The sequence below is a fragment of the Anolis sagrei genome, chromosome 4 (assembly GCF_037176765.1).
Source record: "Anolis sagrei isolate rAnoSag1 chromosome 4, rAnoSag1.mat, whole genome shotgun sequence".
NCBI lineage: Eukaryota > Metazoa > Chordata > Lepidosauria > Squamata > Dactyloidae > Anolis > Anolis sagrei.
The window spans coordinates 206,772,428-206,784,401 of record NC_090024.1 but is presented as its reverse complement, the minus strand read 5'-3'; the positions used below and the strand labels follow the sequence as shown (position 1 = coordinate 206,784,401).

Sequence of the window (11,974 nt, the reverse complement as noted above, 5' to 3'; positions counted from 1 at the left end):
TCTTCTCTTTAAGGCATTTCTATCCCTTCTTTATGTGGTCCATCCCATTATTCAGTAGTCGAAAACTGGAAAGAGTGATAAGCCTTTAAACCAAATATCACATTTGTATCCAAGTTATTTAAGATAATAGGATTTAGCTCCAGAATATGGTATTGAGATCCCTTAATGCTTCCAGTGTATAGAAGGTCCATGTTCCTGGAACAAATGTTGCTGCCTAACAATGAATGTCTATGGACTTCCAAAGTCAACCAGGGAACATATTAATATAACAGAATATACAATATATTCCCTGGAAATGTATCAGATTATTTTTTTTCTTGTTTCAGTGTGTCATAATGTTTTAAAATGCTTAGCAGGGATGACTACATTTTGTTAATACTCTTGTTCACTTCTGTGCTGTCATCACCAACCCAAAGAATGAAATTGCTGCTGAGAAAATACTGGGTTCTATGTTCAGAGCTTTATAAAAACAGCTGTGAATTAGATATTATTCACAGAGATCAATATTGTTATTTAGACATGATCTTGCTAAAAGCGTGTACTGTTTTATCTTATGTGACTCTGTCTTGTTTCAAATGAGAAGTTCATTTAAGGCTAAAATAGGCAACATGTTGCCACTTTAAATTGCATATTCTATAGATTTTTTGGTCCTACAGAGTTATTTTACATGAAGCAGGGTATGACTCATGCTAATGGAAAGGGCAAAGAAGACTTTTTAAAAGAAATATATCACACTTAAATTAGTTTAGACAGCATGACATCAGAGAGTAATTAAATAGGTTTTTGTTGGAATTCCGCTTCCAATTCCTGAGTTCAGGTTTGTAAAAGATTTCTGAGCACCTGCAGGTTTCTGTGTGTGAAATATTTTCACTGGAAGGGATTCAAAACTTTTTTAAAAACCTTTTAACACAGAGGCAGCATTACGCCATTCTTCCTTCTTGGAAAAAAAAACCCTCTCCGATTTAAACAAGAGTCCTTCAAGTTTTTAGTCACTTTTACAGAAGAAAGGGGGGTAGTAAACTTTCTCTTTTCAAGAACAGGCTGCTAGCAGAAACCAGGAGAAGACGGAACGGAGTAAATGAGCATCTCCACTATGGGACTGGATACAAAGATTGGACAAGTAGATTTAAAGTGTTTTAAGCTGAAAATAAAGCTTTTCCTGCTGACTTTGGTTTTCAATTTCTTTCATGTTTTCTTATGCCAAACTAGAAGAGGAATCTTTTCTGAATTTTTCTTTGGAGGCATTCAAAGGAAGACCAGAGGATGAAAATCTTGCACTTTCTTACTTTACTGCTTTGGCACTTTTGTTGGTTTCATCTCGTTCTCATCTCCTTAGTGTTGAGTCCTGCTGAAGCAAGTCAAGGGAATCCAGGAGCCAAATTAGCTGTATCAAAAGTAGATGGAAAAGAGAGGAACCCTTTGCCAAGGGCAGGTACCTTTAGAACGGGAAGCCATGGATATAGCACTGGGAATTCCAAGCCAAGGACAAAAACCAACACTGCTCAAGCTGGAACTCTCGTGGCAAAAACTGATGACTCAAAGAAGGCTCTCCCTAAAGCAGGGAGCACAGACAAAAAGGTAGGAGGACATCCTCCAAACAGGCAAACTGGAGTGAGAACAGTGACTCCAAAGGTTCAGAACTTTGGCCCCAAAGCCCCACCGAAGAAAACTGGCACAGGGAATTCTGATGCCAGCTCTTATAAAAACAAAAAGCCTAAAGACTCTATTGCCCAAAGAGAATCTAAAGAGTCATTAAGACATCCTGCTATCACACCCCACGAATACATGCTTTCCTTATACAGGACTCTGTCTGATGCGGAAAGAAAAGGTGTGAACGGAAGTGTGAAACTGGAGACCGGACTTGCCAATACAATCACAAGCTTCATAGACAAGGGACAAGGTAAGAAAAGCTAATGTTTGGAGATATATTAATGTGCATTTGTTGAATATGAATGCTTCCTTTTTTTGTATTTATGGAAAGATGTAAAACGTGGCTGATTGCACACATTTTCATGTTTACAATGCAGATTTAAAGAGCATTTTCAGCATCAGAACTGGGATTTTGTAGATGGTTTATGCCGTTACTGTATACTACTAGTAATTTTAAGGCTATTTGGCACAAGGATTTAAAAATAATATATTCTGTGGAATGTGCATCAAAAAAAATATGATGGCGACAGAATGTATCTAGATGCATTATCGCTGGGACTTTAGTCAATATGAAACTTTCAATGGGTTCAACTCTTTAAGTTTGGATCTAAACAATTACTTCTCCAGCAGCAAGACCAGATCAATCAATATCTATTCAAGCTTTAACTATAAAGGCGGACTTAAGAAGAACAAGAATCAGGCCACCTCTAAATCTTTTTTTTTTTTTTGGGGGGGGGGGATCTGTAGAAATGAAATGAAATTAAATATACTTTGGTAAATATACATGTGATTTACTCTTGAATCCACTTTAAACCCAGTTGTTGCCTCCAGCACAATTCTAGGGTTTGTAGTTTAGGGAGGAGCCTTTAACAGCCTCACTAAACTATAAACCCCAGAATTCTGTAAGAGGCAGAAACTGGATTTAAAGTGGATCCATTCTCTAGTGTGATGAAGTAGTGACGATAACACTGGTAGAGGAATTTATGAGACCATTTGTATTTTTTTAGACCTTCACAAAGTCTATGTAACCTATATCAGAGCTTCAAAATTTTAGTTTTTTTCTGAAGTGGAACTCTCAAAATTTCCCAGCTAGTCAATATAATGATAGAGTCTAAGAAAGCACATTTTCCAAGCTCTGGATCAAGTGCTGAGTGCACAGTGCTCCCAGACAAGTGTCACTGGAAGGTGGGCTGCATACAACTTTGATTATGGAAAGTAGCTTTCATCCATCACAGATTCATGCATTCATTTTCACTGTAAAAGTTTTGGAAGTATGTAAACAAAGGCAAGGCTGTATATGAAGTACCATGAAGACTTTGGATGGCAATGCAATATACAGGTCGTGAAGGGGCTGGTTGTCAAGATTTAAAATATGGTAAGGCAAATATCTTTTTAGGTGATGGTACAGCTTAGATGCTTTATTTTCAAACTTTAAACATGCTTGACTGATGTGTGACTTTCTATTTTATTTTGTTTTCAGTCTGCCAGGGTTGTCTCCATTCATTTATCATAATGCATTACTAGTAAAGAAAGCCACAAACTCTCATTAACAGCCTAGTACAATAATTTTACATATATTTGAGTATAAGTTAACTTTCACTGATTAACCTTAATGTGGTGGAGGAAATGGCTCCTGACGATGAAGCAGAAATATTTCCATGTCTGAACTTGAATATTCTAGTAAACTTCTAATTCCTAACAGAGCTAATGTGTCATTTCAAATTACAGTAAAGTCTCACTTATCCAACATAAACAGGCCAGCAGAACATTGGATAAGTGAAAATGTTGGACAATAAGTGATTAAGGAAAAGTGTATTAAAACGTCAAATTACGTTATGATTTTACAAATTAAGAACCAAAACATCATGTTTTACAACAAATCGACAGAAAAATCAGTACAATGCACGGTAATGTTAGGTAGTAATTCTTGTATTATGAATTTAGCACCAAAACATTATAATGTATTGTAATAGCTGTGGATGCAGGTGGGAGGCAGACTGCATTGGATAATACAGAACGTTGGATGAGCAAAGGTTGGATAAGCGAGACTCTACTGTAACTGTAGACATTGTATGTTGTTTCAAAAAGCTGAAAACAAAAAGCAAATTTCTGTCTGAGATACATGAATGTCTTCCTTCTTTTCTCTTTAGATGACCGAGCTCCCACTGTAAAAAAGCAGAAATATATGTTTGATATCAGTGCCTTAGAAAAAGACGGCTTACTAGGAGCAGAACTTCGTATTTTGAGGAAAAAACCTTCAGATACCTGGAAGCCTCATCCTCATGGGAAAACATGCCAAGTGAAACTTTTCAGTTGCTCCACAAACCGGCAAGCGTCCATCCTCTTGGACTCTCGAACTGTCAATATCTTAGATACTGCAAAATGGGAAGTTTTTGACATTTGGAAACTTTTTAGGAATTTTAAAAACTCTGCTAACTTGTGTTTTGAACTGGAAGCTTTTGAAAGGGGGAGGCCTGTTGATTTAAGGACTGTGGGGTTTAATAGAACAGGGAGGCAAGTCAATGAAAAGGCTCTGTTTTTAGTGTTTGGTAGGACAAAGAAAAGAGACTTGTTCTTCAATGAAATCAAAGCCAGATCTGGCCAGGATGACAAAACTGTTTATGAATACCTATTCAATCAAAGAAGAAAGAGAAGGGCTCCTCTAGCAACTCGACAAGGAAAGAGGCCCAACAAGAATCTGAAGGCAAGATGTAGCAAAAAAGCACTGCATGTAAATTTTAAAGATATGGGATGGGATGACTGGATAATAGCACCTCTTGAGTATGAAGCTTATCATTGTGAAGGACTCTGTGAATTCCCTCTTCGGTCTCATCTGGAACCGACCAATCATGCTGTTATCCAAACATTAATGAACTCTATGGATCCAGAGTCAACGCCTCCAACTTGCTGCGTGCCAACAAGGCTGAGTCCCATTAGCATCCTGTTTATTGACTCTGCCAATAATGTGGTCTACAAACAATATGAAGACATGGTAGTGGAGTCATGTGGCTGTAGGTAGCAGCACAGCCTTTCACGTGGCTCTCTGGACAAAGCTTTTCCCAGCGGCTGATTTTAATATATGAACTTTGAACACTTCAATTCTATGGACCAGCACTGTATTATTACCCAAAGGGGGTTGCACTGACAATAGCTATAGTTGTATTTCAATGCTGGCTAGTTATGCATGTCTACTTTCTATGCAGCCTCTCAGCTGCAACCTCTGCAAGGAAACCACCAAACCTTGGACATGGATGATTGCCCAATGCTTTGGGCTCTGTAGTGGTGGAAATGCCCCTATGCATAGTGATATTATAATCGGTCACATCCTCAATTATTCTTCCACTGGGCACCTTGTCAATCCATTTCTGTGCCACTGAACAGCTGTGACACATCTGGAGATGTTTGTGATTGCCAGCATAAGAGCTCTAAAATATCTTGGCACAATCATGCCATATAAATTCATGTGGCAAAGCCATAGGTTATGCCATTGCACGAGTGTAGCAAGATTGTGCTTGTAACTAGTGAACTAGCTGATAGGCTCAGGCTATATGTTTTTGATAAAAACTGGAATTCATTCACAGAAGAAGCAGAATAACATTTCACTTATTGTATGTCTTTATTCTGGACACATTGTAGCACTAATTTGCTACTACTAGACCTAGTGGTGGCCTAAGATATTTTGGTGAGTGAAACAGGGCAAGATAAGGTGTTATTCCCACTCAGCCTTTTTGCCCCTCAGTCTTTAGGCTGCAGGCTTTAAAAAGCCTCATTGTATCATTCTGGCATCAGTTTATGCTCTAATTTCTCCATAATTTAATAGCATGGCATACCTGTCCATGCCTGGATAACCTCTTAGCAAGACGATGTAATACATCTTCCTCAAAGGACATTTAGATTTTCATATCATATTAAGTTTTGAATTTACAGGGACGTTGGCAAACCTAATGCCAATAGGTTCCTTAACACTGGTAGTTTGAAAGCCTAAATAATGTTAATCCCTCTCTACAGGATTAATCCTCAGTGTTCATTGTCAGCATATGCATTCATTTCACATGTACTTGAAAATAATCCTGATATCTTTGCAAAACACCATGATTAAACTAATCAATTTTACACAAATAGTTGTAAGCAACATTTCATACTAATTCTTAAGACTGTATATTTGATAGAATATTGATTTTCCTATAAATTGTACACAGACATGGATTTAGAGAACTTCGGGGGAACTTATTTCTTCCATTGTATATTATTTTTCTTAAATATCATGCTTTTAAATAGTATGTTCAGTCTGTTTTATTATTCTCCTTATCATGTGTGCTGTCTACTAATGGTCATAGAAAAATCAACTTAAGATGTAGTAAATTATTTGACAGTGTTAAGTGTATCTAGATGGCATAGTTGCCATAAATATAATTTTATTAGAAACTTTGTTTTCAGTGTTTTGTTCAATTAATAAAAATCAAAGAAAGCAGAAGCGAGACAGGCTGTTTTTATGAACATTGTATGGATGTGCATACAGCAAACATCAATCAAAGTTATTTTGTTTCAAGAGGACTCTAAAAATATTACAGAGAAAGTGCCATGACAATAAGTTGCAAAGGCTTTCTTGGGAAAAATAATTACTCCAAGGTCTATTTCACACTACATGGTTACAGTATTTTCGTAGCACTTTAAAAGCCATGGCTCCATCCTCTGGAAAACTGGAAGTGGTATTTAGAAATGTCTGCCACAGAGCAGCAGCAGCTCACAAAACTATTAGTCCCCAGATTCCATAAGACAGAGCTATAACTGTACAATATGTTATATTTGTGCAATGTGAAGCCTAATCAAAAACAAACAAACAAACTTACAGCTTCATCACACCAGAGTATGGATCCACTTTAAATCTGGTTTCTGCCTCCTGCAGAATTTTGGGGTTTGTAGTTTAGTGAAATCCAGGACCTACCTGGCTGAGCAGTTTAAAGACCCCTTCCTAAACTACAAATCTCAGAATTCTGCAGGAGGCAGAAAATGGATTTAAAGTGGATTCCACGCTCTAGTGTGATAAGGTCCTTAGAGCTGTGCACTGAAGCCCTTTGGCATCAATGGCCTTATGCATGCCCAACTCTGTTAGAATCATAGAATCAAAGAGTTGGAAGAGACCTTTTTGGTCATCCAGTCCAACCCCCTGCCAAGAAGCTGAGCATGGCTTTTTTTTAATTGTCCCTTGTCTTGACCATTTATATACACTTCCGCTTCTAAAGCCAGGTGCTTAGGTATCACACACACACACACACCACCTTCTAAAACAAAGAATGCAGAAATCTCATTACAAACCCTGATATATAGAAATAAGATTAATTGAAATCAGTCAGTTTCATGCCAATGCAATCCTCTGCTCCAAAATAGTGTATGGAATATATACTACTGAAACAACAAATATAGCCTATGGTCACTCAGCCAAGGAGGGAAAAACAAAGCCAGATAATATAGGAATGGTCTTAAAATGACAGACATAGCTATTTGGAAACTCAACCATGCTCATGAGACTGTCATGGAAACTGCTACTTAATTAATGTTCATGGGGATATACTCCCAGTGTACTTCTATCTCTTCCCCAATACTGCCATGCTCTTTCCCACTACTGCTATGCTATTCTGCACAGTACACCACAGAAAAACATTTTAAACCAACCAGGAAATGTTTGTTTTGAAAGGGTTTTACCTAGGTATGCCACTGATTTTCAGAAGCATGTTAGAGGAAGGTATGGGGTAGCAAAAGTGGACTTGGGGGAATGTACTACTCCCACCTGCTTTACAGAGAGGTTTCAAATTGCATTATGCACTATACAATCACTGTTTGGGAGCACAGCACACGCAGGGAAAACACAGCGCCCATTGATAGTTCCACAAAATATAGCTCATACATAGCTGCCTTAGTAAAATTAATGGAGGGGAGATATGCAACTTATCTAAAACTAGAAGACCCACCTATGGAGGGAAATATTCCGTTATCAAGCTGTTGAAGGGAATGGCTAGGCAATGTTACAAGAACAGCTATGCATATTGCATTTGCATAAGTTTTGGAACAGAAATGGGAAAAGTATGGCCCATATGTGTCCCATTAGAGCCATTTGTGCTCTAGCCCTAGAGTATGCAGCAAAGAATGAGGAGAGAGGAGATGCAGTACCTCCAGGGAAAGGGTGCAGAAGCCCACACAACTGTTGATGGCTTGAAACGAACACCACTGCAGGGGCAAAGTGAGAGGACAACCAGGACTTAAACCACCCCCTCTGAAAGCTTTCACCAAGGAGCTTCTGAACAATCAGTTATGTCAGAAGATTGAAATCAGACAGGTCAACAGCATTTTCCCCAAGGCTAACCTTAGCATAGTAGAACTGGGGATTAGGATTAAGGGAACCCTAGCTAGGTGTGACAGGTTATATTCTACATGCAGAATATTCTGGATTCAACTCCAGCATATAATTCCACACTAAAGGGCGCATGCAAACACACTTGAACTTATTTGGAGAAGGAGTAAATGGGCAACAGTCTAGCTCCCACATTTGTCAATTTTTTAAAATCAAAATATTTATATGGTGTCCTAAATCATAGAATACTCCCCTTTCTTAAAGGGAATATTTGATGGAGTGGATGCATTGAGAGAAAGACTGTTCTCTCTGCTGTTGCTAATCCAGTGCCTAAGCTGCAGGACCCCCAGGTGCAGACAATTTTGTCCACAAATTGGAGATGGGCAGCATCCATGGCATTAGGTTAATGCTAGGAGCTCCTTTATCTGTCAAATATTTATTTATTTATTTATTTGCTTCACTTTTATACCGCATATTTCAGCCCTTGACAGGCGACTCAATGCGGTTTACAGTGTAATTAAAACACAGCAATACAACAACCGGGACGACAACGTCGCTCCACAACAATTAACATCAGACAGACAAATCAACAAACAACATATATAACGCCTCCGTTAAAGTCAGATCCATTCTCATAGCCATTGTGCCGTTCCTATGTTCAGTTACCGTCTTCCTTAGTTAGTTGCATTGCTTAGCCAAATGCTTGTTCGTAAAGCCAGGTCTTGACCATTCTCCGAAACGCCAGCAACGAAGGTGCCTGTCTGATGTCTGCTGGCAAGGCATTCCATAGCCGAGGGGCCACCACTGAGAAGGCCCTGTCTCTCGTCCCCGCCAAGCGCACCTGTGACGCAGGCGGGATCGAGAGCAGGGCCTCCCCAGACGATCTTAACGTTCTAGTCGGTTCGTAGGCGGAAATGCGTTCGGAGAGGTAAGCGGGGCCAGAACCGTTTAGGGCTTTATAGGCCAAGGCCAGCACCTTGAATTGAGCCCGGTAGCGGATTGGCAGCCAGTGGAGCTGGCTCAGCAGGGGAGTGGTGTGCTCCCTGAGTGCCGCTCCTGTTAGCAACCTGGCATAGTTGTATTTGCACTGCTTGCAAAGTACATGAGCCTATCTGGAGTAAACAGGTCAGTAGACTCAGAGGAACCGTGAGTAATGCTGATGAACATATTAGGGAAACTAAATCTGTAGGAAATCAACTTATTGAGTGTGGAAGGAGAGACAGAGAAGGAGTGAAAGAGATTGAGCCATTTCTATATCAGAGATAAAGTAGGTATCTGTCAGGGAAAAATAGAGACAAAGGTGATACCACTTCGCTCTTCAGCCATTTTCCTGCTCCAGGAAAATGGCTTGCTGCTTGTACAGTCATTGTAGGTATATTTGTACTCCTCCCTTATGAAGTTGCAATGGATTATATGTGTGTGCGTGCAGGGGGGAGGGGGCATTAGCTTGTTTTACTGTATGTATCTGTGCTGCAATCTTGCAAAGGGCCTCATCAGATGGGCAAAACTGCCTATAGTACAATACTCTCACTTCACTTGCAGCAACTTCAATCTACTTCTCCATCCACTGCCCATGTGCCAGTCTGTGACTAGGGGCTTCCAGATTTCACAGTCCTGCCCTCATTGCCACTTGCTGATCGCTGTGGGACTTTTGTTGGTTTGTTTTTATTTTCCTTGGAAGATACCTGTGGTGAATTTTTTTAATGTGTGGAGGTCAGTGCACAACTGATCAACACACAGTCTTCACAGAGTGAGGTTCCACTGGTGGCATAGTTTAACAAGATAACCGTTGCTTCTCAATCTGTTGCAGCCTTCTTCCACCTTCACAGCCGTTGAAACATGTACCATGTTATCCTCCACCTGCTCCATCGTTGAGGTCTTTGGGTCTTCGGACTGTACTTGGTCTGGAACCTCCCTTGCGGCCACTCCTGGAAGTACACGACTCCAGTTGTTGTGCCCGCAGTGAAGTGAAAGCACGGTAAGCCACTGCCCCAGCAGGACAGGAGGCTTCCCATATTGCATAGGCAACAATGTGGGGAAGCCGGACGGCAGGCACTCCCCCCGTGGAATGGGGTGAGGGTTAAGATGGGTGATGCGGGGCAATGGGTTCCCCACGTCCTTGGTCAGGCCCCACCGGATTTGCCACAAGGATGGAGAATCTCATCCTTAATGTGATGAGGTCTTAAGAGTGTTGGCCCAAAATATTAGTGGTTACAACTGAATGTTCTGCCAATAGGATACTTACCTGACCATTTAAATGAGTCCCCTTCCCTGCACTTTACGTGAAAAAATGACATGTCTGAAATGGAGAGCCTGCTCCTCTTTATATGACTGACAATGCAGAAAAAGTAGTGTTTTGGATCACATGGAGAACCTCTATAAATACAACAGGCTTTACTTCAGCCTCTTTTGTAACATGAAGGGATGATGGAGCCAGTGGAGTGAGTACACTTCCCTCCTCACAGAAGGAATATACATACGTACTTATAACTGAAGTGACTGAATAGGACTCAAAATTATTACATACAAAGGAGACATAAGGTGCCATTCAGAGTCTGGAAAAATATTTTTTTAACTACAGTTCCTGGTTTCCATTAGCCATACTGGCTAAAAGGTTCTAGCAGTTACCATCAAAAAAGGTAATGCATATTTTTGGACAATATGAACTTAGGAAATGTTTTATTAAATGAATTAAAGTCCATGTATACATCACAGAAAGCACAGTTAGTTACTAATGGATAATGAGAATTTACAAGCGTCAAAAAGGCATAAGACAAAGATGTTTGCAAGCTCTACTTTTGTTCATTTTCATCCTTCAGGTATTGAATACCGAAATTTACGGGAATAAGGATTTCAAAAGAGACTCATAAATTAAAGGCACTTGATGGCTTAGTGATAGTTTTGGAAAACCTATTGGAGTCTATAGAAGTGTTGATGGAAAAGTAAAAAGATGTTGGTATATTGCCAGGTTTGAAGATTAATCAAAAGAGAAAGATGTTAGTGGAAAATAAGAATGTAGAGGATTGACGATGATTGATGGAATAAACAGGCTTTGAAATTGTTAAACATGTAGATATTACAACAACAAATGTGAATGATACTTTGTCTCAAAATAATTATGTTTAGAGATGGAACAATATTAAGAACAATATGTTAAAACAGGCAAGATTAAATGTGTTCTTGTTGGGGGAGAATCTCTAGGACAAAAACAAAATTTTCTGTATTGTCCAAGAGTTTCATGACCAGAATCACTGGGGTATTATGTGGTTTCCAGGCTGAATGGATGTTCTAGAAGCATTTTCTCCTGACATTTCACCTGCATCTATGGTTGGCATCTTCAGAGGATTGTCTGAAGTGAGTTCTCTGTACTCTGTCATAATGCAGCTGCTAAATACTTTTTGGTATTGTTTTCAACATTTAAAATGAAAAAAATGCTACTTTAGTAGATTGCTATTTTTCTTCATGTTTAATAATGCAAATCTTGATATCGTGAAAGCTAAATCCCTCACAATGTTCAATAAAACCCATTTTCTAAAAAGGTGGACAATCTACCCATTTGTGGAATAAGGATGAAAACTGTTAGTGACAGAGAAACCAGCAAATTCATATATATGATAAGTAATGAAAAACGGAATATAGTGATTTGCAACACTACAGGACTAAACGCCACAACTACATGACACTACCCCCCAATGGGATAAGGTCCTAGGAGTACTCACACCTTCACACTTGTCTGGTCCTTCCCCGTCTGTAAATAACCAGTGTTCATTTTCCAGTATCACACATTACATCTCTGTCTTGTCTGTTTCACCTGGCCACAACCCGAACAATGGCTTCAAACTACAGGAAAGGAGATTCCACCTGAACATTAGGAAGCACTTCCTAACTGTGAAAGCTGTTTAGCAGTGGAACTCTCTGTCCTGGAGTGTAGTGGAAGCTCCTTCTTTAGAGACTTCTAAACAGAAGATAGAAGGC

At 39.5% G+C, this 11,974-nt stretch overlaps 1 protein-coding gene across 1 annotated transcript; it reads left to right on the top strand.

The window, feature by feature from the left end:
• Positions 1-834: 834 nt before the first annotated feature.
• On the top strand, positions 835-6,052 carry GDF5 (growth differentiation factor 5). Its single transcript, XM_060772426.2, has 2 exons — positions 835-1,900; positions 3,801-6,052. The coding sequence occupies exons 1-2, from the start codon at positions 1,264-1,266 to the stop codon at positions 4,667-4,669; spliced, it is 1,506 nt and encodes a 501-aa protein (XP_060628409.2). The 5' UTR covers positions 835-1,263; the 3' UTR covers positions 4,670-6,052.
• The last annotated feature ends 5,922 nt before the right edge of the window (positions 6,053-11,974 follow it).

Excerpts from the sequence above, each read along its gene's own strand:
- GDF5 (XM_060772426.2), top strand. The coding sequence starts at position 1,264 with ATGAAAATCTTGCACTTTCTTACTTTACTGCTTTGGCACTTTTGTTGG. Across the intron at positions 1,901-3,800 it reads CTTCATAGACAAGGGACAAG|ATGACCGAGCTCCCACTGTA; the intron begins GTAAGAAAAGCT and ends TTTTCTCTTTAG.